At 44.8% G+C, this 26,367-nt stretch overlaps 1 protein-coding gene across 1 annotated transcript; it reads left to right on the plus strand.

Annotated features, from left to right (window-relative positions):
* On the plus strand, positions 1 to 25,101 carry naf1 (nuclear assembly factor 1 homolog (S. cerevisiae)). The gene is made up of 9 exons (XM_061245876.1): positions 1 to 34; positions 521 to 1,114; positions 3,536 to 3,692; positions 11,081 to 11,174; positions 13,845 to 13,927; positions 14,817 to 14,977; positions 18,436 to 18,487; positions 21,237 to 21,339; positions 21,973 to 25,101. The coding sequence occupies exons 2-9, from the start codon at positions 564 to 566 to the stop codon at positions 22,377 to 22,379; spliced, it is 1,608 nt and encodes a 535-aa protein (XP_061101860.1). The 5' UTR covers positions 1 to 34; positions 521 to 563; the 3' UTR covers positions 22,380 to 25,101.
* The last annotated feature ends 1,266 nt before the right edge of the window (positions 25,102 to 26,367 follow it).

Here is a 26,367-nt window from a genome sequence, read left to right on the forward strand (position 1 = left end):
TGAAAGTTGAAAACAACGTGCGTCCGAGGATCTGGTAAGAACGTGGTAGCGCTCAGATTTTGTTTACCTTCAACATGTTGCTAGTTTGCAAGTTTTCAAAACGATGCTTTAATAACTGTGCCACAATCGTGCTTTAGAACAATGTATTCCGTAATTTTCTGTATGCTGAAATGTTTCAGTTAACGGCTGTTTTATCTCGATTCAGCTAAATTGTCCTTAAAACCGGTAAAGGGACAGCGCTCTGAAAACTGTTGCTGTTCGTCTGCGCAGTCCGTTATATATAACTAGCTATATACGTTAGCTTTGTTCGATTAAAAGGTAAAGTGGGGAACTGATACGTTATTGAATGAATGGATTAGCCACTGCGTTTATAAGTTGGCATGCTAGGCTAAGTAAGTTAGGCTTGTGAACTGCCAATGTTTTAGTGCGTTAATGCTAACTATATACTTTACGTTGCTACATTTGCTGGTGTACGATTACTTGTGTGATGCTCAGATAGCTATGTTGTTCTTCTTTATAGGTGTTAGTACCAGTTCTGTGTTTCACAAACAGACAGCTAAAATATGGAAGAACAACAGCCGAGTACGGGACAAGAGACCCCACTGCTTGCAGAACACGTTGTTTCTAAAGATCCCAGCATATTACATTCGCAGTCAACTGCACCCACCCACGTCGATATAAATTCTGTATCAGACAATGAACTTGAGCCTAGCAGGCCCACGCCATGCACGAATACCAACGAATCAAATCTTTGTATGGAGACCGCAAATCCTGGCGGGTCAGAAGGCCAGTTGGCAGCACAGTTGGGCGCGGATGAGGTTGGAAATGACCCGGAATGCCCCGCTGGTCCAAGCACAAAGCCGGACCCGGAGAACGGTGATGGTGACGTCACCGCTGGCCTGAACGGGCAAGTTGAAGACATGGAGGTTACGGTGTCTGCGAAAATGGAAACGCTCACTTTTGATATCACCTCCGCCACAATGGGATCGGGTCAAAGCTCTATAAGTGTGACTCTTCCCGAAGTACAGGTGACGCTAAAGAGTGGTATCTTTGAAACGTATGCAGCAGAAGACAGTGGGGACAGTAGTTCTTCTGAAGACTCTTCCTCTGACAGGTAAGTCACAAACCGTTATCTCTTCGAAGGTGTGATGTCCACTGTTACAATCTAGTCATTTGACAGAAACTTTTGGTAGTGTCGGTGTGCAAACTTCTGCTCCTAGTCTTCCCTCACAGACAGAAAAATGCCTGTTTACACAAGACCTGTGGGCTTGCTAGCTTACATTGTTAAACTACTAGCTACTGTTAAACTCACTCGCTAAATAAAGCCCTACATTCTCAATCCACCTCTTGTGCATGCTGTGCCACTTAACTGTTGTTAGTCCATGTTGTTAGTTATGTCATTTCTGACACTGTTGCTGTTTTCTTTTTTCTTTTAAGTTTTTCTAAAATTTAATCTTGCTGCTTTTTGTAAGCCAGTCTGGATGAGTGTGTCCACAGAATGCCTTAATGTTCTCTTGAGATGATGGCAAAAGCAACAGAACACAGATGGTGAACTGAAATGTGTATTCCCATGCTGATTAAACGCATTTAAGGATTGCAGACCTTCAGTCCTTTGTGTTCTCATCCTAGTACCTTGGTTTTTAATAGGAGGTAGCCTACTGCAGGTTCCAAAAATATAAATACAACCCTTCTTACCTTGATTAGTGCTTTGAGTCTGAGTGGGGGTCCCTGGACCAGAAAGGGTTTAAAACCCCTGCTCTAGTAGTGTACTTGCTGTGTGCCTTGATGTGGCCTGACGGACATATTGCCCTATTGTCCATGCAGTGCATGCTATGCAGTTTCACACTATTCCTGAATGTCTGCACTGAGGCCCAGGACAGATGTTCAGAGACTGGGTTAGACTTTTAGTGTGATTCTGGAAGTATGTTAATTTGGCTGTTTATTGGCCCCTGAATCAACACGCCTTGTTTCCATGGCCTACATTGGCTGTTCACTGGAAGGAACTCTCTCTCTCTCTCTTTGATACCCTGGGGGAATTAAGCACTTGTAGAGGTGAGATAATCTGGAAAATCAAAATTTACATGCAGCTGTATTCACCAGCTTGTGCCTGGACTTGAAATTCACATGGCGATTTTATTACAAGACATCATGACATGCGGCCAACCTATTTTTCTGTTGTATACAGAGGTGAAAAGTCCAGGGGTCAGAAAGTAGAAGTCCTGCCATGTGCTCCAAATCCAGGTGATTTGAACAAAATACTGGGGAGGACTTTTACTTTCTGAACCTGGATTTTCCTCCTCTTGTTGTATACAATAGAATACCTTAAGGTAGTTATATTATCTTAAGCTATTTATTTATAGAGCATATAAGAGCTGTTTGATAGCCTACGTAGCATTTTGGGTACCCCACCCCACTCACTCTTAACCCCTTATGGGCAGATGCAACCTGCACTTTACATCTCCCTTAACAGACGGATGCGACCTGCGTGTTATATCTCCCTTAACAGACGGATGCGATCTGCGTGTTTTATCTCCCTTAACAGACGATGTGACCTGCACGTTACATCTCCCTTAACAGATGGGTGTGACTCCAGTATTCTATTTGATCATGTGACTGTTGAGCAGAGGAATTTCTCTCCTTATAATGACTAGGCATGACCAGGTATCTCGAAGAAGAAAAGGGTTTATTTATCTGCAGAAAGTCCAGTACTTGCACACAAGGTGGTCAAGCATGAACTGAAGAGACAGTCTCTGCTATTTCGTAACCAAGTACATGGATTATCCCACCTCTGATTGGTACATGATTAATAACAACATACAATGATTGGTTCATGTAGCATGCGCATTAGCAATAGCGATTTACTCTCCCTGAGTAGTCTGTTTTGTTTATTCAAGATGAAGTGTCTTCTCTAGCGATAAGAGGCCGTATATCCTCGAGGGATGGAAGTGCGTCAGTGGCCACAGGCCTGCCGTGTTAGAGAGAGAAGATGGGGAGAAGGGAGGGAGAGACACAGAAAGCAGACTGCTACTTCTCTGTTCTCTTGAGGATTTAGAGAATTTTATATAAGTTCCAATTGGCAAGATTATTATACTGGTGTGAAACACCCTTCTGAAACCACCCTTCCCTTCATGTCCGGTGAAATATGGGCCTTTCTATCGGTTTCCTATAGGTCACCTTAGTCCATAATGGGTTAAGAAAAAAACATACCTGAGGAAATCCCTTAGAAGTGCACTAGTGTTGGTGGACACTAGCCTCGGATTTCTTTCTGAATAATATCCACAGAAATTTGACTTTGAAAACGCAGTCGTGTTTACAGCTTCTTACTCGCCCTCAGTTTCTGCAGTCGTGCGTCGGGTCTGAAAGCTCGTTTGTCCTGAATGTGGGTCCCTTCCCGACACAGATGGGCTGGGTTAATGTTCTCGCCCTAATTGCCTCAGCCTGCTGTGGCTACGTTGCGGATCGCTTGCCTTGGATTTTAACACTCTCAGTAAATGCAGATTTCACTTATTAAAAAAAGACAACTTTTTCCCTACAGTGATTCAGAGTCCTCTTCCTCATCGTCATCATCCTCTTCCTCTTCCTTACCCCTGACGGCTGTTCTTGGCGAAGACGATGATGAAGATCACTTGGGACCTTTGACCGGTGGACGGAAGCTTCCTCCGCTGAAGACGCATGATGAGCTTCTCCTTGAGGTGAGCTCGTATCAGAGTGAATGTAGCCGTGTGCATTAGTAGTAAAAATAAGCGCGAAGGTGATTCTTCATCAGGCCACTGTTTGCTGTGTTTTCTGGATGGCACAAGTGTTGTGCACCGTGCATGTCTGCGGTGGCTGAAAGTCTAATGGCAAAACAGACAACAAACCTTGAAATTGTTATCCTTCCAGAACCTTGAAATCAAGGCTACTCCTGCACACACACACACATTCGCACACGCACACTCGCACACTCACACGCGCGCACACACACATTTTAATATATTCATTTGTGTGCGCGCACGCACACACACTCCCACGCACACACACTCCCACGCACACACACTCCCACGCACGCACACTCCCACGCACACACATAAGTATATATACACGCACGCATATACCCGAGTATAAAGTGTGAGAATAGCATGTTTAAGAAGAATGCTGGTCATCAATGGCCAATTTCTGCAGAAAGCAAATGATATGCATTTTAACAGCAGAATTGTCACATTAACCATTATGTACTATGTTGTCTTGCATACGTGTGGTTGTATCTGATGCTTTTCACTTGCTTCATGTTGCTTTAGTCTGAAAGGACAGCCTCGGCTATAGAGGCTACAGGTGTCGTCGTTTTCGCGTGTCGTCATGGAAATCCTGGAAAGGTGTAACAGGCCTTTCCACACGGGTTGTTTAATTGGTTTTATTTCTGCATTCATGGCTGGGTAATGTTCTGTATCTCCATGGCTTCTCACGCAGCTGTGAGTATTGTGGCTCCTGAGCTAACAGACACACATCTGTGGTGTGGGAGACAGCACCAACCTCCGCACCTGACTCCACTGCTGGCTTTCTCACACTTAGGCCTTGAGACCCTGGGCTTTATGCAAGACTCAGTCGGTGGGGCTCATTCCAATCGCTTATTTTTCTCTACGTTTTTCCTCCACTCGCTCCAAATCGATCAAGGTCGGCCATCTTTAAGGACATTCCAATCCCTTCAATGTTCCTTCGAGGAGCTAGAAGTAGAAGTTAGGAATTCCCAGTCTTTCCTTTTAGCAAGAAAACATCAGCGCATCCTTTGCAGAACTTCGCTCTTTTTTTTTTTTTTTTGGAAAGCCTGACGTATAAATGATCGACATGTGGATCCACCTCTCTGTCTAACTGACGTGGCTTCAAACTGTTTGAAAGAGCAAAATTTGCATAATTGCCTTCCCTGCCTTCTTTCATCTTTTCCTAGCCTCTCCCGATCAAAAAAGGAGAAAAGAAAAGGAAAAGGGAGAGAAAAAATGGATTAGATTGAGCCTGTGGTTTCAAGTGCTCTGGAAAGAGACCCGAGGAGCCCCCACCCCCCGCATAGGGTCCAGTTACAGAGTAGTCCAGCACTCATCTTCATGCTTTTCCTCCAGAGTAAAGGGGGACACAAAGATGTGTGATCTCTTCATGTAAGCAGAGGGAACTGTGGGTGGAGGAGAGGATTGTGGGATTGACAGGACGGATCAGGGGTGAGGCTAGACTAGAGAGTCAAACTGAGATTTTAAAGCATGGGGGGAGAGCCAAGCCTATCAAAGACGGATTTTGGAGATGCTGGCCTTCATGGGCATCTTTTAGACTAGTGGCCAAGGCGCTTGAGTGGCAACCAGAAGGTTGGTGGTTCAAGCCCCTGCGAAAAGATCCACACAGCTGTTGGGACCTTGAGCCAGGCCCTTAACCCCACAATGCTCCAGGGCCCCTGCTTAATCAAATCAACTGCAAGTTGCTTTGGATAAAAGCATCAGCTAAATAACTGTAATGTAGCCTAATATAATGTCTTTTGGGCTTCATGGTGTATTGCCTTATTCTCATGTCTGGTCTGCCCGTATTGGCCTACAGACATTTGCACTGGTACTGAGTGACATCTAGCTACTAGAAAATTATAATTGGGGGGGAAGCAAATGTCAGATCCAATCTTTGTGGTAATAAAGCAGTCATTTCAAAAGCCTGTGAAATTCAATTATTTTTTTTCCTACTTGCTGTCTCCCTAAAAATGAATACAAATGTCTAATTATGACTAAATTGGATTAAACATTGTCTTGGATGACAGTAAAGTCTCGGCGGAAGCTGGAAGTCAGAAGTAAAACTGCAGAGTTAACGACAAACAACAACAAGCCCCCCAACTGTGAGAAGTCTTGACATGTGCTTGATTAGTGTTTGTAGTATTATTATTATTTGTCTCAAAATTGTTTCTCCCAAATTGCTTCCCTTTGTAGTGACTGTTTTTGTATGAAGTTGAGCTAAATGTTTCTGTCTCAGTCCTGTTGTTGGCAGCATTTGAAATATTGATTGAAAAGGTTCCAGTCAGTGTATTATGATGGTCACTTTTTTAAGGATAGTCGCAGTTTGAAAGTGGTTTTTACCAGACATTCTTCACAGTAGAGTTTTACCAGTTATACAGCTGGACATATACTGAAGTGCCACGCTCAAGGGCATAACAGAACCGCAGAATCTACTTGGGAATCAAACCTGCAACCTTAAGGTTACAAGCCCAGGCCCCTACCTGCAACCTTAAGGTTACAAGCCCAGGCCCCTGGCATTGTGTATTTAAACAGAGCTTGTGCCCTTGCTTGGCTTGGCTTTGCTTTGGACTGTGCAGCACAGAGATGGGACGAGTATAAGGCTTATCCTTCCAGAACCTTGAAATCAAGGCTACTCCTGCACACACACACACATTCGCACACGCACACTCGCACACTCACACGCGCGCACACACACATTTTAATATATTCATTTGTGTGCGCGCACGCACACACACTCCCACGCACACACACTCCCACGCACACACACTCCCACGCACGCACACTCCCACGCACACACATAAGTATATATACACGCACGCATATACCCGAGTATAAAGTGTGAGAATAGCATGTTTAAGAAGAATGCTGGTCATCAATGGCCAATTTCTGCAGAAAGCAAATGATATGCATTTTAACAGCAGAATTGTCACATTAACCATTATGTACTATGTTGTCTTGCATACGTGTGGTTGTATCTGATGCTTTTCACTTGCTTCATGTTGCTTTAGTCTGAAAGGACAGCCTCGGCTATAGAGGCTACAGGTGTCGTCGTTTTCGCGTGTCGTCATGGAAATCCTGGAAAGGTGTAACAGGCCTTTCCACACGGGTTGTTTAATTGGTTTTATTTCTGCATTCATGGCTGGGTAATGTTCTGTATCTCCATGGCTTCTCACGCAGCTGTGAGTATTGTGGCTCCTGAGCTAACAGACACACATCTGTGGTGTGGGAGACAGCACCAACCTCCGCACCTGACTCCACTGCTGGCTTTCTCACACTTAGGCCTTGAGACCCTGGGCTTTATGCAAGACTCAGTCGGTGGGGCTCATTCCAATCGCTTATTTTTCTCTACGTTTTTCCTCCACTCGCTCCAAATCGATCAAGGTCGGCCATCTTTAAGGACATTCCAATCCCTTCAATGTTCCTTCGAGGAGCTAGAAGTAGAAGTTAGGAATTCCCAGTCTTTCCTTTTAGCAAGAAAACATCAGCGCATCCTTTGCAGAACTTCGCTCTTTGTCGCAGTTTGAAAGTGGTTTTTACCAGACATTCTTCACAGTAGAGTTTTACCAGTTATACAGCTGGACATATACTGAAGTGCCACGCTCAAGGGCATAACAGAACCGCAGAATCTACTTGGGAATCAAACCTGCAACCTTAAGGTTACAAGCCCAGGCCCCTACCTGCAACCTTAAGGTTACAAGCCCAGGCCCCTGGCATTGTGTATTTAAACAGAGCTTGTGCCCTTGCTTGGCTTGGCTTTGCTTTGGACTGTGCAGCACAGAGATGGGACGAGTATAAGGCATGAATAAGTGTGGTCAGGGTGTAACCCTGTGCAGAATGGACCTGCTCTAACAAGTCTCTGAGACGTCCCCACGTCAGCCTGTCTGACCGCTGAAGAACCAATCGCATGCCACGCAGAAACCGTGCGGTCCGGCGAGTCACGGCCCTCCGTGTTTTACCTGTGGTTTAGGTTACCCGCTGTCATCCTAAACATCTCACCGCGTTACTCTGTTATTATCGTCTAGCCTTGTATTATCCTTAGTGGAGGACAAGCCTGCATTTCATTTAGCTCAGCGACTGCATGAGGCAGTTTAGGTGCATAGCAAATGAGCTAAACAGGTATGGGGTTTGGTCATGTCTGCTGAATTGTGCGTTCGCACCTTTGAGCTACGTTAATCGTCAGGTCTGATTCCGTTTCCTAACACGGATTCCATACACAACATCAGCATTTCTCCCATTTCTCCCCTCTGCTGTATCCGACGATACTCATGTATAATTCCGGAGTAACAATCGCGAGGCCTTGCTCACGTATCTTTCCCCCTGCCTCGGATGACGTAGCTAACTGTAGCTGCTGGTGGAGACGCGTGACAGAATGGGGTTGTAGCGGCGTGCGAAACGCGCTACGTTGCTCCCTCGCTGACAGACTGACGACGCCTCAGCCGGCAGGAGCCCGTCCTCAGACTCCATCGCTCCCCGCCGCTCCCTCGGATGAAGAACCCCGTCACGCCTTCCCCGATTCGCCTCACAACCCTTTGATGTCGACGGCGTTGAATATCAGATCAAAACCGGGGAACTTGAAGCGGCAGATCTTCCCGAGATCTGACGGGAAGAAACGGTTAAATATAAAAAGATATTTTTTTTTTTTACATGTACAAGTGTGTTTTTATTGAATGTTCCTTGTAGTGGCGGTTTCAGCATGGTAGAATGTATGGTTCTTGAGATTAACATCAGACGCTTGTCCCCTGCAGGGGACGGGAACGATTCCTGGCTCTTAGGGGGGGATATAATCGTTGTGAGAGCTCTTGAAGTTAGCAGGCCTGCTTTATCCCCGCGGTCCTCCCTAATGCCCCCCTGAACGCCCCTGCTAATACCCCCCCTGAACGCCCCTGGTAATGTAATGGTAACACATGTCGCCATTTCAGTCCTAGGTTTCTGTTAAGCAGGAATTACCAGCCAACAGAACGCATCTCACTGTCACCAAAAATGTTCTCACAATGCTCCTGGAATCTTTTGTCAACATTGCAATTTTTCATTAACGTCGTGAGAACGTTTTCTGTTGGCAGGGATGTGTTTTTAAATGCTTTGCGATGTTTCATGTGCAGTATATTTACCGTGTGAACTAGATGTGATGTTCATGGGTATGGATGACTGATACTTTATGCAAAATGTACCTCATCAGACTCTTCCGTAGCTGTTACTATGACCTTGTATATGCAGTTGTTGTACATCACTTTAGATAATAGTGTCTGCTAAATGAATGTAATTATGTAATGTTATACTGCACAAGGCTTTAGAATAGGTTGGCTTGTGTATGAACTGTAAAAATACAGCTCTCACAGCTGAGTATAATGGGCTTAGCTAGCTGGCTCCGTGGGGCAGTGTGCACTTGTCATTGTTAATTACGTCAGGACAGGAACTAAATGATCCCTGCACTTGACCCCCTTGAAGCAGCCATCCAGTAAACTTACTGTTTTTTTTTTAGTTGTTTAAAAAATATATATATTTCTTTTTTTTTTTTCCTCTGGGTTTCAGCTCTTTTTATATTTCTTATTTGTGTGTGTGTGTGTGTGTGTGTGTGTGTGTGTGTGAGTGTGTGAGTGTGTGAGTGTGTGAGTGTGTGAGTGTGTGAGTGTGTGAGTGTGTGAGTGTGTTGCACGTTTAAATGACCATAACTGAGTATTGTTCACCCCAGAAATCTTTAAAAACATAATGGAACATTCATATTCATGATGCCATGGAAACGATGATAAATGCATTTGCAGAATGCACGCAGTCATTTTCAAAAAGGGCGTTCCATTGAAATGCAGGTCTGCTAACAACAACGATAAACCAGCCATTACATGTGAAACCAGGGCCGTCAAGTGTATTCATTAAACACTACAGCTGCTTCGGCAGGCATGGAATGATATCACGAAGGCAGCAGCGCGATAAGGACCTGCGTGAGCATTAAAATACACGGGAAGAGAAGACCCAGGCTCTCTGGGTAGACCTTTCGACATCCTTTTACATGTTTGCACAAACGTGTCCAAGCTTTTTCCTGTGCTGCTCACCTACAGATTAGTTTGAAAGGGCTTTATGCGTGTTAATTATTCATCAAGCCCAATTAGACGTGCACATGTGCGTATTGTTTAGCCTGCAAACACATTCATGCGTTGAAAGAGGCTGGAATTAGCATTTTGTTTGTTAGAAGGTGTGGGGATGATTAATTCTCCTGTAACGGCTGTATTAGCTATGTGATGAATGAGAGACCTGCAGGGCAGGCGTGGTGTCCTGTGGAAATGATTATTATTTACGCTCCTTAGCCTCTACGCTTTGATATGGCTGTTAAATCTTTCTACATATGCTGTTCTTTTGCCCCCCAATTTTCAGGCACAGAAGTTCCCATCATTTATGAACATTGTGAACACCGCCTGGTGTGTTTGTGGGTACGTGTGTGCTTTGAACGATCGATTGGTGTTGGCAGTCAAACCGTTGAATGGAACAATTTAGCATATTTCAATGAATGCGTTTGGTCAATAGTCCTTCCTTTTATTTGTAATCCTGAAAAGGCTGATTCCATGGTCCGCTCGGGAATGGGCAGACTGAAATAGCTCTTGAGTTCACCGGTCCTGACTAGTTTGTGTCCTGAGTCATGACCCGTCAGAATCATGCACCCTAAAAACGTGCCTGTTTGGGAGTTTGGAGGGAGCCCATTTTTTTTATATTTCGCATGTCCAGGCAAACCCAGAAGGTTAACCTTCTCGTGGCTAGTTCCAGGTGTTTGTTTGAAGGTGCCAAACAAACTACAGTAATAGTTTGAGAAATCTCTCTCAGCTGTTTTCTTTTCTTTTCTTTTTCATTCATTCATTATCCTAACCGCTTATCCTGAACAGGGTCGCAGGGGCGCTGGAGCCTATCCCAGCATACATTGGGCAAAAGGCAGGAATACACCCCGGACAGGTCGCCAGTCCATCACAGGGCACACACACCATTCACTCACACACTCATACCTATGGGCAATTTAGACTCTCCAATCAGCCTAACCTGCATGTCTTTGGACTGTGGGAGGAAACCGGAGCACCCGGAGGAAACCCACGCAAACACGGGGAGAACATGCAAACTCCGCACGGAGAGGCCCCGGCCGACGGGGATTCGAAACCAGGACCTCCTTGCTGTGAGGCGGCAGTGCTACCCACTGCCCCATCCGTGCCGCCCTTTTCTTTTCACCTTCCCTAAAGCATTTTTTCCCTTTAGTGCTGTGCGATTCTCCATATTGGAGAAGTGAAGAGGGGTGAGATGGTGTAAAAGCTGTGATGTGGGTGACCAGGATGACACAGCTGAACAGGATGTTGTCTCTCTCCTTGCAGGACCTCCCTGCCGTTAATGAGCTGGTCATCACTCTCCCCGGCGAAGCAGAGATCCTGCCCGTCGGAGTGGTCTCCAGCATCATCGAGCAGTTGGGTACGTCTGGAAAAATCCACCAATCCGGTCAGGAAAAACGCTTCACTCCCGATCCAATTATAAGGGTCCAATTTATTTCTGTGTAAAGAGCACAACAAAGTAAAGGCTTTATTAAAACAGCATTATTTAGAGCCTTCATTCAAACCCTCCGTGAGAGAATATGCTTCTGTGCATGTCTCAGGAGGAAGGTCCCCCACCTCATTAGCCAGGAAAGTCAAACTCCGTCTCCCACGGTCCAGTTCCGTACTCCCCTTTGGCCTGTAGGAGGAATCCGGCCTGTGATGTACTGACACCCAGCTCACTGGGCTTCTCAGCCTGCCCTTATTTGCTGGAAAATAACAAGCAATGTTTTATGAATAAGACAGGACACACCATTTTATATAACCTGTAAATGTATCAATAATAACAGGTAGGTAATCCTTCTGGTGTGATACCGCACTTGCTTCTGTTTTTGGTACCGAGGGGGATCATTCAAACTTTTATCTTGACACTGAAAATGATGTGATCGAAGTAGGAAAATGTTCTTAAATGTGTTTCTCAAAGCGAAGGACAAACTAATGAACTTGTTTATCTGCCAGATGGGAATGCAAAAAAAAAAAAAGAAAAGATGATTGGTATCGCTGCTTGTATTGTTACTGCTCGTGTGAGGAAACATTTCTACATTAAAAAAAATGTGTTTTAGAACATGTAGTCCTTTTGAGGAACTCATTTTAGTACCGTGTGAATGAACCCTCGCACCACTCTCTGATAATGCAATTGCTGTGTGAATTGGAGCACCTGCGACAAATTTGAGAGATAATAGCCTTGTAGCTCGGCTTTTGACAGGAGAGTGAAATGACCTGTCAGTGCCCAGACATGTAAATTGCACAGTGTTAAAAAATATACTGTAAGTGGCACTATAGGTAGCTCTCAAACACAGACATGCACACATAGGCTACCGCCAGCTAAGGTAATGTGGGGGCTGCTATTCTCAACCGCGGAAGTAAAATTTATCTGTTTACTGTCCAGATGTGAAATTTCATAACGCATATCACTCACAGTGATAAGTGTATTTTAGAGTACGACGTTGTACAAAGTGTAAACACGAAGATTGGAGGATTTGAACAAAGATTTTTTTTCTTTTGAGTAAGTTCTGATATTTGGAGCTGCAAGACGGTCACGGAACTCATGCGGCAAAGCCGTTATCCTGGCGAGTTTTACCGTTAGCAATCGCTAAAAAAGCATCCCGTTCGGCACTGACAGCACGCTGACGCTGTGTTTTCACCCGTGAACTCTGATTACGAGCCGTACGTGCGCGTTTCCCCGGGCGTTCGTTTGCAGTGATCCCAGGGAAAGCACAGTCCCGTGTGAACTGTCCACGAAGACTGAAAATATGCTCTGAGAGTAATGTAATTACTGACTTCCTCCTGTGTAAAAGGAGCGGGGGAGTCGTTGCTGATTGGTTTGTTCTGACAGGAGGAGTGTGGGTGTTTGTCTTCAAACACAAATCATCTTGAGGGTAATGTTTTCTTTGTATTTCCCAGCACACTTTCTCTGTGTTCCACCTCTTAATTAATATTTTTCCATGATGTTTTCAATAAAGACTTGCTCGAACCAGTATAAAATTGTACAGGGAAATATCCGGGGTCCCTGTTAATTTCTTGAATCTTCGCCCGCTTTCCGTACCTTACTGAGCTCGAATGATTTATTTATATACTAGAATTAAGCATTCGATATGATGAAATTATATGGTAGATACGCTGGTTTACCCCTGTAGCTCTGTGTCTATTGTGTCAACAGATTAATTTTCTGCCTCCTGGGCTAACGTCTGCTATTGGTGCAGGAATGCCAGCACGTGTTTGCGCTGTGTGTGCGCGTGTGCGAGTGTGTGTGTGAGTGAGTGTGTGAGTGTGTGTGCGCCTGTGCGAGTGTGTGAGTGTAATATGTGCAGTGAGCATGGTGTATAAACTGCAGTTGGCATCCTGTGTGCAGCTGATGAAAAATGAAAGCGGTCTTCTTTGCTCACTGTGAAAGCATGACAGTTGCCTGTACTGTGTGCAGACAGCAGCTTAGGCTAACGTTGGTATATCCCCTACCGTCGTGCATGTTTTTGTAGAAAAGGTATTGTGCTAGGTCCCAACAGCAGGGGGAAGAATGTGGTGGATGTCGACGAAATGACAAAAGCATTGTCCTTACAGTTGGCATTTTCTGAAGGAAAGCACTGCAGTACTCCAATGTAATGCAGCGTTTGCGTCGACGGTCGTTGACGGAGAAACGGTGAGGAGAGTGGAGACGGGGTCCAAACACTGCCTCTAGTGAGGTTAATTTATTCGCACCGAATGTAATGTATTGTCAGACTCCATAGCCATCAATGTGTGAAACATCACTTCCACTTACGCTTGGCTCCGCTGATCTCCCCGTGCCGGGAAACAAACGTTGTGTTCAGACTCATCCTTTGCACGCACTCTTTCACATCTGTCTGTTCGGTGTCTGATTTATTTCTTTTTTATTGATCCCCTTTTTTTCTCTCAAGAATAAAGGCTTGTTGTCGGTAAATGAAAGGAGGGGGTCTCTCGACCTGACCAGACGGGAAAACCTTGCTGACCTGGTTTCATTGTCCCAGCGTCAGTTTTCTCTTTAACTTGGTGCTGAGGACGATGATGTAGCTCTTTTTCTCTCTGTCTGCCACAGTCATAATCGAATCGCTGAGGGACACGCCACCTCTGAAGGACGACAGCGTCATCTTTAACAAGGACAGACAAGCCGTTGGAAAGGTGACTCAAAAGTTTCATGTTAAAATGCCTTCTGTTTGTTATCGACCTGTTTGTGTTTGATCTGAGATCGGCTCAGCCTTCTCAGCCTTTCAGTCCAAATGCCCAGACCAGCTTCACATGTTCCCTGAGGAAAATACTCTGCAGGAGTCAGTCCTGAACAGTATTGTGGCCTTCCTGAATTTACGACGTCACACTGTGGACCAGACCTCGGTCTAATGTGTCACTGTTTTGGACTCAAATACTTTTCTGTGCTTGTTTGATCTTGCCTGGTGCAATTGAGACAACCAAGAGGACCAGAAGGTGGGGTTTACACTTTCTAAGAGTATTTCATAGGTTCCAGTACACCAGACAAGCTCTGTAAAGCGTTTGAAAGTATTTGAATCCAAAGCGATTACGTGTTTGAGCCAGGTCTGTTGTGGACCTTTCTGGAAAGCGTTGTGGGAAGCAATCTCGTGACTGCTCACTTCTGAGAAACCTTGTCCATTTGACGCTTTGCTAAATATGTGGGATGCTGGGATTTTAATCTAAAGCAGTGTTTCTCAACTCTCAATGTTTTTGTTGTAACTAGTAACTCACACACCTGATTTAACTAATCAAGGGCTCACTGACATGTTGACCCACCCTCTCCCTGTGTTTATAGTCCTTAAATTACAATTTCAAAATATACAGTTGATGGCCCGACACTCTGTACCAAAACATAACTACAATAATTAAAGCTCATTGGTTGAAAATTGGTTCCAATTGCGTTTCAACGTCAGCGTGTTTACAGAGAAGGGGGAGGGATAAACAGTGTTGTGGTTTGAAGATGTTTGTTGCTGCTATTCCTCTCTTGACCGTTAGAAGTCCGAAATGACCTTCAACATGTAAAACGTTACTTCTGATCCCTCAGGTATTTGAGATCTTCGGGCCGGTCCAACGCCCTTACTACGTCCTTCGGTTTAACTCCACGGAGCACATCGTCAGCAAAGGCCTCGGTCTGCAGGAGACCATGTACTTCGCTCCGTCGCTGAAGGACTACACCGACTACATTTTCACCTCAGAACTCCAGCGGTGGGTGCCAGGAAAAACAAATACTGTCTGCTTTCTGAGAAATCATCAGCACACTGAAAGTGGCTGTGTCCATTCATTCATTCATTCAGAGCACAAAAAACTGTGCATGACTTACAGGCCAGTCCGTAAGTATTTGGACAGCAAAACCTTTTTTTGTTGTTTTGGCTCTGTACTCCAGAACATTGGAAATTCAATTATGAATATGAGGTTGAAGTCTAAACTGTCATCTCTAATCTCGGAGGCTTCTTTGCAAGGTGCCTCTTGATAAGCCAGAAGAACAGACTGGCAAGGTTAGAGTTTGCTAAATAGTAAAACTTTATAAAAACTGACGTTCTGGAACAAACTGTTATGGAGAGATGAGAGCAGTATTAATGTCGCAAAAAATTGTATGGATAAAGAAAGGAACTGTAAATAAAAAGGGCTGTAATTTCTACAAGGATCGCTGGATATGGATGTAAATAACCTTAAGTGAAACCTGACAGCATTGTAACACCATATTCATCATTTCATTTCATTTCAAATCCAATGGGCTGGAGTAAGGAGCCAAAACAACTAAAAAATTGGGTCGATGTCCAATGGACTGCACTGTAGAACCTACTGTAAAACAAACATCAAAATAACATAGCAGTCATGGAAAATCCAAATAGAACAGCAACTAGCTTTCCCTCCATATAATAAATCCAGTTGTGAATTCATGACGAGATACTAAACTGCTATTTCAATTAATTTAATCGAAATACAGTGGATTCTACTCAAATGTTCGAATCGAGGGCAGCATGGATGGTGCAGTGGGTAGCACTGCCGCCTCACAGCAAGGAGGTCCTGGGTTCGAATCCCTGTTGGCCGGGCCTCTCTGTGTGGAGTTTGCATGTTCTCCCCGTGTATGCGTGGGTTTCCTCCGGGTACTCCGGTTTCCTCCCACAGTCCAAAGACATTCAGGTTAGGCTGATTGGAGAGTCTAAATTGCCCATAGGTATGAGTGTGTGAGTGAATGGTGTGTGTGCACTGCGATGGACTGGCGACCTGTCCGGGGTGTATTCCTGCCTTTCACCTAATGTATGCTGGGATAGGCTCCAGCCCCCTGCGAACCTGATAAATGGGTTAAGATAATTGATTGATGGATGGATGTTCGAATCAATTGTCAAAATGTTTTCCCTGCAGTGTACATTCTGAAATACAGCAGACTTGTGTAAAAATCTAAGGAGGGGGGGAGTGATGCTTGCGCAGGTGTCACAAAAAAATCTGACTGGATTTTTTGAGGCGAATGTGTGGTGATACGAAAAAAGCTTTTATTACATCTTTTACAAATTTGGCTGCTGACAGGACTTTAAGGCATTAAGAAGTGTGCGTAAAACAGCTAGTCTGACACAATCTGCAAAACCCGCGGCCATGTGCTGAGGATCTCACAAACTGAAATTCTGTGTGTGCGACACGTGTGTGTGTGTGTGTGTGTGTGTGTGTGTGTGGGTGTGTGTGTGTGTGTGTGTGTGTGTGTGTGTGTCTCAAGCAGGGAGAGATTTTCATGATTAAGCCAGCCAAAACGTTTCATCTCCCCCGCGTTAGCTGCTGCTCTACAAACAGCCTTCTCATCTCTGCTGTTTGCCGTGTGCTCTGGGACTCATTCTCTCGTCGTTACGGAAACGTGTCACATCATCGGCTGAAGCTCTGGAATGGAATGCGAAAGGGAATGCGCAATGTGTGGGGGGAGCGGGGGGGAGGGGGGAGGGGGTGTTCCGGGGCATGTTAGCCCTCCTGTTAGCGATTACGTTTTAGCTCGCCTGTTAGCGTCAAAATGGTAGCGGGTGTACCCCAGGGCTCCGAGTGTCCATAAAATTTCACACTACGCCACATATAAAACATATGGGCCGGCAAACTCCGAAGTGGTTGTGTGTTGAAATGAATGCAAGATGGCATAAGGAGAAACCATCTGTGCTCTGAATGATGTGGATGGCCCTGAAGGCCATTTTACTATAGCCCCACTTATGTAATGTGCCTTTCACACAATGTATGTAGCCCAAAGTACAGACAATCGCACAAAGCAAGGCACAGAAATGCATTTCAGAACATTGTCAATTATTTCAATTAAAGCAAGGCTATCCAACCCTCTTCCTGGAGATCTATTGTCCTGTAGGTTTTCACTACAGTCGTCATTAATAACTTTAATCAACATTCTTGAGATCTTATTGAGCTGCTAATTGATACGATCACATTTTCCTAATTAGGGGCGGTTCGGATTGGCGTGAAACCCTGCAGGAAGGTTGATATCCGGGATTTGGCTAGACTTGATTTAAAACGAGTAAATTAAATAATATGGGATGAGAGCTAGTGATGAATCGAATAACCGAAACCAGCGGAGAGAAGATTATCTGTAACATGAACAAGCGCACACCTCTGCATATGCTAATTCTGGCCGTAACCTCCACTCTCACCACCTCGCAGGGTTACTGCCTCTGCCCAGGTCAGGTGACAGGTGAGCTATCGCCGTTAGCGGTCGCCGTGTTAGTATTCGCTCCGTGCCGGGAGTGGAGCACGCGCTCACTCTCCTGCCCGGTGCGTGGGAGCGCCGAGCGGCTCCTCAGGACCCCGGGGGGCCTTTCGTTTCTGCGTCTCCTCCAGGTCCTGAAAGTGCACCGCCACGGCGCTGATTAACACTCGGGCCCCGAGCTGGCGAATCAAACTGGGGAGCACCGGAGAGAGCGTGAAAGATGCCCTCCAGCGTGTACACTTTCTGACTGGACCGAAATGGCTTTGACCCTGCGCGTAGGCATCAAAGCGGACGGGGGACGTTTAAACGCCATGCGCTAGATGGATGGTTTTCTTCATTAGTAATACTCGCTCTGCTGAATTATTCATAAAAACGGACGCGGATCAAGGCACGCGCTCGCCGACTGGCCTCGATGTCGTGACCGGGAGCAGGCTTCTCTCGCGCTGGGCCTGGGAATGTTTTCCCACCCGGAGCCCCGGGATCAAGCGCGGCGTCTTTAACTGAATTATCTCCCTCCCCCAAAGTGCACTTCAGGGAAAGGGCGTACAAACAATTACCCGCTGCGTTGTGACGGTAAATGAGCGCTCCGGTTACCGCCACTGTCCCAGTTTCCACGTTCGGCCTCGTCTGAATTTCAGTTCTGTCTCTCTCCCTCCACCTCAGTGTATGTATGAGGGCATGCTGCCCTCGATTCGAACACAATGTATGTATAGTTTATTAAAGTCCAATCTCTCTTATTGATGCTGTATTCACTCTTGCTAAGGATGTGGACCATATGGTCTTGAAGTTATTGCAAGTGAAATAATTTCAGTGCTGTACGCAAAAAACACCCATGAGGCAATTTGATTAGCTGAGCATATTAGACTTTCCTAATTACCACTGTTGCTATGACATCAAATCTTTGTTGCATTAATATGTTGGAAACCATTCATTCATCACAGTGTAACTTATGCTTTTTTTTTTTTCTTCATAGAAACAAAGGGTCGGATGCATCATGGAAGAATGACCAGGAGCCACCGCCTGAGGTGTGTGTGTGCGTCTCTGTGCACGTGTGTGTGTGTGTGTATGTGTGTGCGCGCGCGCCTATGTCTGTGTTTGTGTCTGTCGGCAACAGATACCTGACCATGGGCCCATCCACACATTGGAACAATGTCTTAACAGATACCAGACCATGGGGCCCATCCACACACTAGAACAGAGCCTTAACAGATACCAGACCATGGGGCCCATCCACTCATTGAAACAATGCCTTAACAGATACCAGACCATGGGGCCCATCCACGCGCTCGAACAGAGCCTTAACAGATACCAGACCATGGGGCCCATCCACTCATTGAAACAATGCCTTAACAGATACCAGACCATGGGGCCCATCCACGCGCTCGAACAGAGCCTTAACAGATACCAGACCATGGGGCCCATCCACTCATTGAAACAATGCCTTAACAGATACTAGACCATGGGGCCCATCCACACACTAGAACAGAGCCTTAACAGATACCAGACCATGGGGCCCATCCACGCGCTCGAACAGAGCCTTAACCGATACCAGACATTGCCATTAATTTTTATGTGTCATTTTAATGTGCATTTAATTGCTTCACTTATCTCTAAATAATTGGGAATAGATAAGTGATTAAGTAAACTGAATGATTTAAAGGGCCTGTTGATGTATAACTATAAAAGGCTGATGGTGATTACTGTGAAATTTCGGAGAAAAATGAGAGTGCTAATTGGATGAACGTGCTTTGGCGAGAAGCATTAATACGGTTTCAGAAATGTCAAGGGGTTGTTTTAGTGTCTAATATCTGATGTATGAGGGCCCCAGGCGAAAGGGGGATGCCACGGTGCCGTTTATTTTACGATCTCACATCCTGTCGTGTACGGCCGGCCTTCTGTCAGGAGAGGTCAAAGGTCAACGGGATGCTTTTCCACGGGGTCACCTCTTCCCACATGGTCACCAATGGCCAATGACACGTCCTCTCCGCCAGTCATATATGGGGCGAATTAGCCGGATGGAAGGATATGACTCATTGGGCTGGAGAGGAACTTCTTTCCCTAACACAGGAAGTGCAGAACAGAAGTGACTTTGACCATGGAATGATTGTTGGTGCCAGACAGGGTGGTTTGTGTTTCTCAGAAAAACTGCTGATCTCCTGGAATTTTCATGCGCAACAGTCTCTAGAGTTTGCAGAGAATGGTGCAAAAAGCAAAAGACATCCGGTGAGCAGCAGTTCTGTGGGCAGAAACGCGTTTTAATGGTTGAGGTCAGAAGAGAAGGGTCAAAGTGGTCAAAGCTGACAGGAAGGTGACAGTAACACACAAATAACCACACATTGCAACAGTAGTATGCAGAAAAGCATCTCTGAAAACACAACGCGTCAAACCTCTAACTGGATAGGCTACAGCAACAGAAGACTTAATAAGTCTAAAGAAGAAGTCTAATAAATACCTAAGTGCTCACTGAGTGTATTTGTGTGGGCATGCTTATGTTTTGTTATACTGTAAAACAAACATGTTTAGCTAATTGTAGGCCAATTGTAGCATGCACATCTGAATTAAAATGGATCTCACAACTGGTTGTGTGCACTCGACCCCTGGAGACCAAATGTACAGCCACTGAAATTAATTACCCCTTTTATATTCGCATGTCAGTCTGGGGCTGGCTAATTATGTTTGAAGACTGATGGGCTGAAGCCGACTTGCAGCTTGCTCAGGGGAGCTGTTTGGAGCTCCGCTTATGTGGCAGTAATATGCTGGGAAACCACCTAGCATTGGCCATGTTCTTCCCTCATTACATAGCATTAGCCATGTTCTTCCCTCATTACATAGCATTAGCCACATTGTTCCCTCATTACACATCATTAGCCATATTTCTCCCTCCTCACTTAGCATTAATTGTATTGTTCCTTAATCACTTAGCATTAGCCATGTTGTTCCCTCATCACTTAGCATTAACAACATTGTTCCCTCATCACTTAGCATTAGCAACATTGTTCCCTCATCACTTAGCATTAGCAACATTGTTCCCTAATCACTTAGCATTAGCCATGTTGTTCCCTCATCACTTAGCATTAGCCATGTTGTTCCCTCATTACTTCGCATTAGCCATGTTGTTCCCTAATTACTTAGCATTAGCAACATTGTTCCCTAATCACATAGCATTTGCCACCTTGTTCCCTCGTTACGCTGGTTACGACTTCTTTTATTGTAGCTTTTGTATATATGTAACTATAGGCAAGCAAAAAATACAAACCTGTCGGGGAAATTTCTTAAGAACTGACCAATGAAAATTAAGGCCATGAATAATTCTTCTGTGGGGCTGCTGGCTGTGACTGGCGCCCCCACTGGTCAGTTGGGGTACTGCTGCCTGTCTCTCTTTAGCGTGATGGTGGTGGGCTGTGGAGCGAGAGACACTGCCTGTTCTCTGTGCCGTCGTGGATCGATGGAGAGCATCGGCACACACGCATGGCTAACTGGAGCAACCAGGCGTGTGTTCAACAAATACACTCAGTCACCACTTCATTAGGCATTTATTAGACTTCTTTTTTACAATTATTGGTCTTCTGCTGCTGTAGCCTATCCACTTAAAGGTTCAACGTGTGTTCAGAGACACTGATATTTGCATTAACGAGCTGGTGTGTAGGTCTGCCTAATAAAGTGGCCCCTGGGTGTGTGTCAACACTGGTTTGGTTGGTAACCATGAGAGTGTTTGACCTGTTTAAATCTCCTTTTTCTTTCCCGAAATGTAATTTTATTGCGTTTTGTCGCCAGGCTCTGGACTTCAGTGACGATGAGCAGGAGAAGCACGCCAAGCAGATACGCAAGAAGCAGAACCAGCAGAGGAAGCAGCCCAAGGCGGATCAGAACGAGAGTGGTGAGCCCACAGAACCTCACACCTCCACCTGCCCCTCTCCTCCTGGGTCTGGAGCAAAAAAAGGCCTTATTCACTTATTACATTTTTTATTTAATGTTGGCTTCCCCCCAGAGACTTTCACATACCCAACAATGGCTGGAGCTGAAGTCGCCCATGTTCATACCGCGACGGTGATAAATATATGATATATCGTGCAGCCCTAATTTCATAGCTGTATTTTGCACCGGCGTATTGATCGGACAGATTGAGACTGTGGCAGAGCTGAAGTCGCAGCTCACTAATGGATGGGGGCATTCACTGTTGGCAGGTCAAAGGTCACACAGATGGAACACTGAACGGCTACAGCATGGTTCCATTGAAATTGGTCGGATTTTAGTTGCACTTTGCAGTGATTTACTAACAATGTTTCGGGTTTTTTTCCCCCTTTTAAGTCAAGCAGTGTTTTCTTGAGTAAATATCATTCACTGAAGCATAGATTTTAATTTTAAAATAGCTGCCAGCTGGCTAGTTGTTACCGCTATCATTTTGTGATACGGCGGTTTGTTATTGTCATTTGTACATGTGTGCATCTGTGTGCCACGTATATTACTTAGTAAACCTATGTTTTTGTCTTGTCTTTCTCCCCCTCCTCAGATAACAATGTGGGGAGGCCTAACCAGTACCAGCAGACCCACTCTCAGCCCAGACAGGGAGGGAGAGGACGACACGGGCGGGGCTTCCACCAACGTGCAGAGGGGGGGTTCCCAAACAGGCACGCCCACTCCCAGTTCCACCCCCACGAGAACCCGATGATGATGATGATGTCGCCGCCCCAGTACCCCCCCGGACCAATGATGCTGCAGTGCCCGTACCTGCCACCTTACGGGCCGCCCAACACACTGCCCTTCTATCCCCCGTTCCCCCCGCACCCGCCCCCGCCCATGAACATGCAGTGGACCAATCTGGGGATGGGACCCCCACCCCACCTGCACGGCATCCCCTTCCAGCATCTTCCGCCCCCGCCCCCCCCACCCCCACCTCCACCTCCCCCACAGGTTTAGAGGGTCCGCACACTGCCATTTTGTTGCACTCTTCTCCCTACGGTCAGGGAGAAACGCGAGACAAGATGTCCGCCGTCTTAGATTAAGAAGTGCTTTATTTTTGTACTAGAATTTATCACGTAACTGCAGTAGCTAAAAGTAGCTAAAGCTAATCCTTTCATTTTATGGATTTAATGTTTTCTTTTTTTCTTTTTTTTTTGTAGGTGTTTTTCATAACTTGTATGTTTTGTCACTTCTGAGTTTTGTTTTTGTCGAATCGCTGTACATTTTGTTTGTGACAAGCTGTTTGCTCGCGACAAGCTGTGCTCAGTTGGAGGTAATACGTACAAACTGAGTGTTGTTTCGCTTCAAAAGGAGCGTAAACCCGTTCAGAGGAAAACACTCAGTTTTCTTTCTTTTTTTTCACGTAAGATAAGTATTTGGTTTCAATAGGACATAATTATGACTTGACGAACATCTTTTCTGTTCAGTGCCAAGCATAATATGTACTTTTCATTTGAGAGCTTTGATTTATTGTTGTTCACAACAGGGGCTGTCGCCTTCTGCGAGTTAGTCCTCTGGAATCCTAGACTCCGATACTCTATAAATAGGGATTGCCTTCACACAGTTTCTTAGCAACAGTTACATTTTTTGGTTTTTTTAGCTTGTAGAAGAGACTGCTTGCAGGTTGCCCAAATGACAGAACGATGTGTGTTCCTTTTACGGTCCTCACTTCCTTTTGTAAGAACATATGAACAAGTGGTGGAATTGTTTTAGAGATTAGCTTGTGATTTAATTTCACATTTATTACGTAGATTGTGATCGGTGCTATCTCTTCAGAAGAATAAGTGAAATAACCATATCTGTTTTCACCAGAGTTTTTTTGTTTCCAATGAAGACACATAATGGTTTCTTGAAACTAAAGAAAGGTGGTACTTTCATACTGGTCCAGTTCATTGAAGGGCACAAAACATTGTTTAGATCTTTGGGTTCTCAAGGTCTGTCCTCGGGGCCCCACTGTGTAGACAGGTTTTGTAGAATATTTTTGTTGCATCTCTTTTTCTGTTCATTTTGGTGGGTAAAATAACAGTTCTCATAGTTTTCATGTCAGTGACCAGTTGTCTGCGCGTTCAATGGTCAGGACCTCTCTAGTATCACTTCTTAGTATATAATTCAGTCAGTTAAACATGTCACCTCTTTCAACAGTTCGCTACTCTGCACCAGGAAATGGAAGTGTTTTTTATTTAATTAAAGGTCCTAGGATGTGGATATGGGCCGTTTATTCTTCGTTATATGAACCTATGTCTGACATAATGTGGCTTATAGACAGTAAACCTTCAGCAGCCATTGAGCCTGTGTAATTACGCACAGTTTGCATCTCGCTGCAGTAACACTTGAGTGGGAACATAAAGCAGCATACTCAGTGGGTGTCCGACGCTGCTTTAACATAATGTAACTTAACTTTAGGACTAGGAAGTTCTAGTAATTTTAATGCTTACCAAAAAGATTTGCAACAGTGTGGCTCTAATGGGTAGACTGCTTGCAGATTGTCTTGGATTAATCCGTAATCTATCCTGCCATGTTTTCCTTGTGAAAAATACAGGATCTGTCTGTGCATTTTCCACAGGATCTCATCCCTACATTCCTCCAGAGGAATGATGCTGTTGAATGCTGGGGATATTTATTTATTTTCCTTGAATTTTCCTGTTCACTGCAAGGTAGTGAGCCATTTACACAATTTGACGCTAAATTGTTTAGTCGATGCTGTACCTTTTTTTATTTTTTTTCTCAACATGATTTTGACATGATGTTCCCATTACCCTGACAGAATCCACAAAGAATGGATTTTCAAATGAATGTTAGGAGACAGTCATTTGACTTTTTTTCTTTTATTTAATTTTTTTGCCACTAAGGTTCATTAAAGGTACAATAGGTAATTTTGGACTTCTAACTATCAAGAGAGGAATAGCAGCAACAAACACCCTCAAATCACAACACTGTTTATCCCTCCCCTTTTCTGTGAACGCGTTGACGTTGGAACGCCATTGGCTGTGGCAATTAGATCCGTCAACTGCGTATTTCGAAACCTGAATTTAAGGACTATAAACACAGGCAGAGGGTGAATCAACATGTCAGTGAGCCTTTTTCAATGATAGGAAGCCATTTACAGTGACAATAACAATGTTTTAACACAAAAAGCTTACCTATTCTACCTTTAAGGCTGTGTTCACAGGAGTTTAAACATTTTGTTTGTGTTAAACCTTTGCCAAGACATGTGCCTGGCTTTACAGTCTGAAGGCTGGATGTTTTCTTACAGTATACTACAGTGGTTACCAATCAGTCCTCTCCACAGCCTGACCCAGCAGGGCCAGGTATCTGCCATGCCCCAGTTCGAGCCCTTGATTTGTCGTATCGGGTGTTCAGCCCATCAAATATCCGGCTGGGTGTGTTTCTGGAGAGTTTTGGGAACCGCTGGTAGACTGTAAAATCTTTTCCAGCTATTTCTTAGTTTTTTTTTTTGTGATAAGTAAGATCTTTTAAGGATGCACAGGTAAGCATTTAAACATGCGTTTGTATTGAATGAATGTCACTGTGTGCCTAATTATGTAATGCTTTGCCTGGACATAATGACAATCCTTGATGAATTGTTTGTATAAAAATTAAATGCTTCACTTATGTGCTGATGATTTGAAATGTGATTCAGAAATTGGCATTCTGACATAAAATGACTAACTATCCAAAATGGTGCTTTTGGGTGTGTGTTTATCAATGTGTGTTCATTTATACAGCTGTCTGTTTCCCCCAATCCGCTGACATGCTTTGATGGTGCTTTGATTTTCATTTTCATCGACACTTGAATTCACTGACAGATGCAGTTTACACATTAAATTGATGAGTTATTCTCTCCGATTAAGAAACTGGCCTCTACGTGGGAAGTGAAGGTTGGCCCAACAAGAGTGTCAGGAATGTGATGTCATCAGTTCACCAGGCCAGTCGCAGTGAATAGCCATTTCAGTATTGACTAGATCTCCACATTTCTTTGCACTGTAGTGGACTACACAAGGGCCCAGAGCATTAGTGACTTTGTTATACGAGGGAGTTGTTTAGCGATGCTTTTGGCCGAAGCTTTCAAAGTGCGCGTGTGGGCATTTCAAAGTACACGTGGGAATTTCAAAGTGCGCATACGCATGTGGGCATTTCAAAGTAGACTGAGCACAAGGAGCTGGGAGACCGTCCCCATCCGCTCCAGCCCACACACTGCTATTGAACAACAAGTGGACTGTGTGAAATGTGTGTGTGTGTGTCAGTGCCCTAACCTCTTTCTTCTTTGATGTCGTGATACTGCAATCTCTCTACAAGATTGGCTCACAATTTCCTAACATCTCAAATTTAGCCCTTTGGGTGCTTCAGTTGCAGTCGAATAGCAATGGTGGATTTCTGTATTTCTATAGCATGTACACGCGTTTCAGTGAGTTTATCCACTGGGCTCCCTCATGTATACTGCCATCTCAACTTTGCCAGGTTTATTTAAGAGCTGATGAATCTGCTGCAGACTGCAGTGCCCATTTAATGGTGGCACAGCCGGGTTCGATACAGTGTCTGTGGCCTGGATCTCATGGTCCAGTCACGGAGGACCGCTGCGTCTCATTTTATAACGTGTTTCGCCACTGAAACTATTCATTTAACTCATTGATTGGCTTACCCAGAGCCTTTATAAGCTGCTGAAAGGAAGCCACATGAGTGTTTTCACAGTTGCGTTTTATTTCCCTTTTGTTTGTTTTGATTCCTCAAAGCAAAGTGGTGCATTATGACATTACAAATGAGATGAAATGATCTGAAAAATGGCAGCTGTCCTTTTAAACGGAAAATGATTAATAAACTCATAGTACCTTTTGCACATGTTACACTTAACTGTATCGCAAGCCTTTAGTTTGTGGCTGTAAAATGGCTTTGGCCCCCTCACCTGAAATAAGGCCTTTTGCTCTATGATAAACTCCTGCCTACTCAA

This window comes from Conger conger, chromosome 6 (assembly GCF_963514075.1).
Source record: "Conger conger chromosome 6, fConCon1.1, whole genome shotgun sequence".
NCBI classification, from domain to species: domain Eukaryota; kingdom Metazoa; phylum Chordata; class Actinopteri; order Anguilliformes; family Congridae; genus Conger; species Conger conger.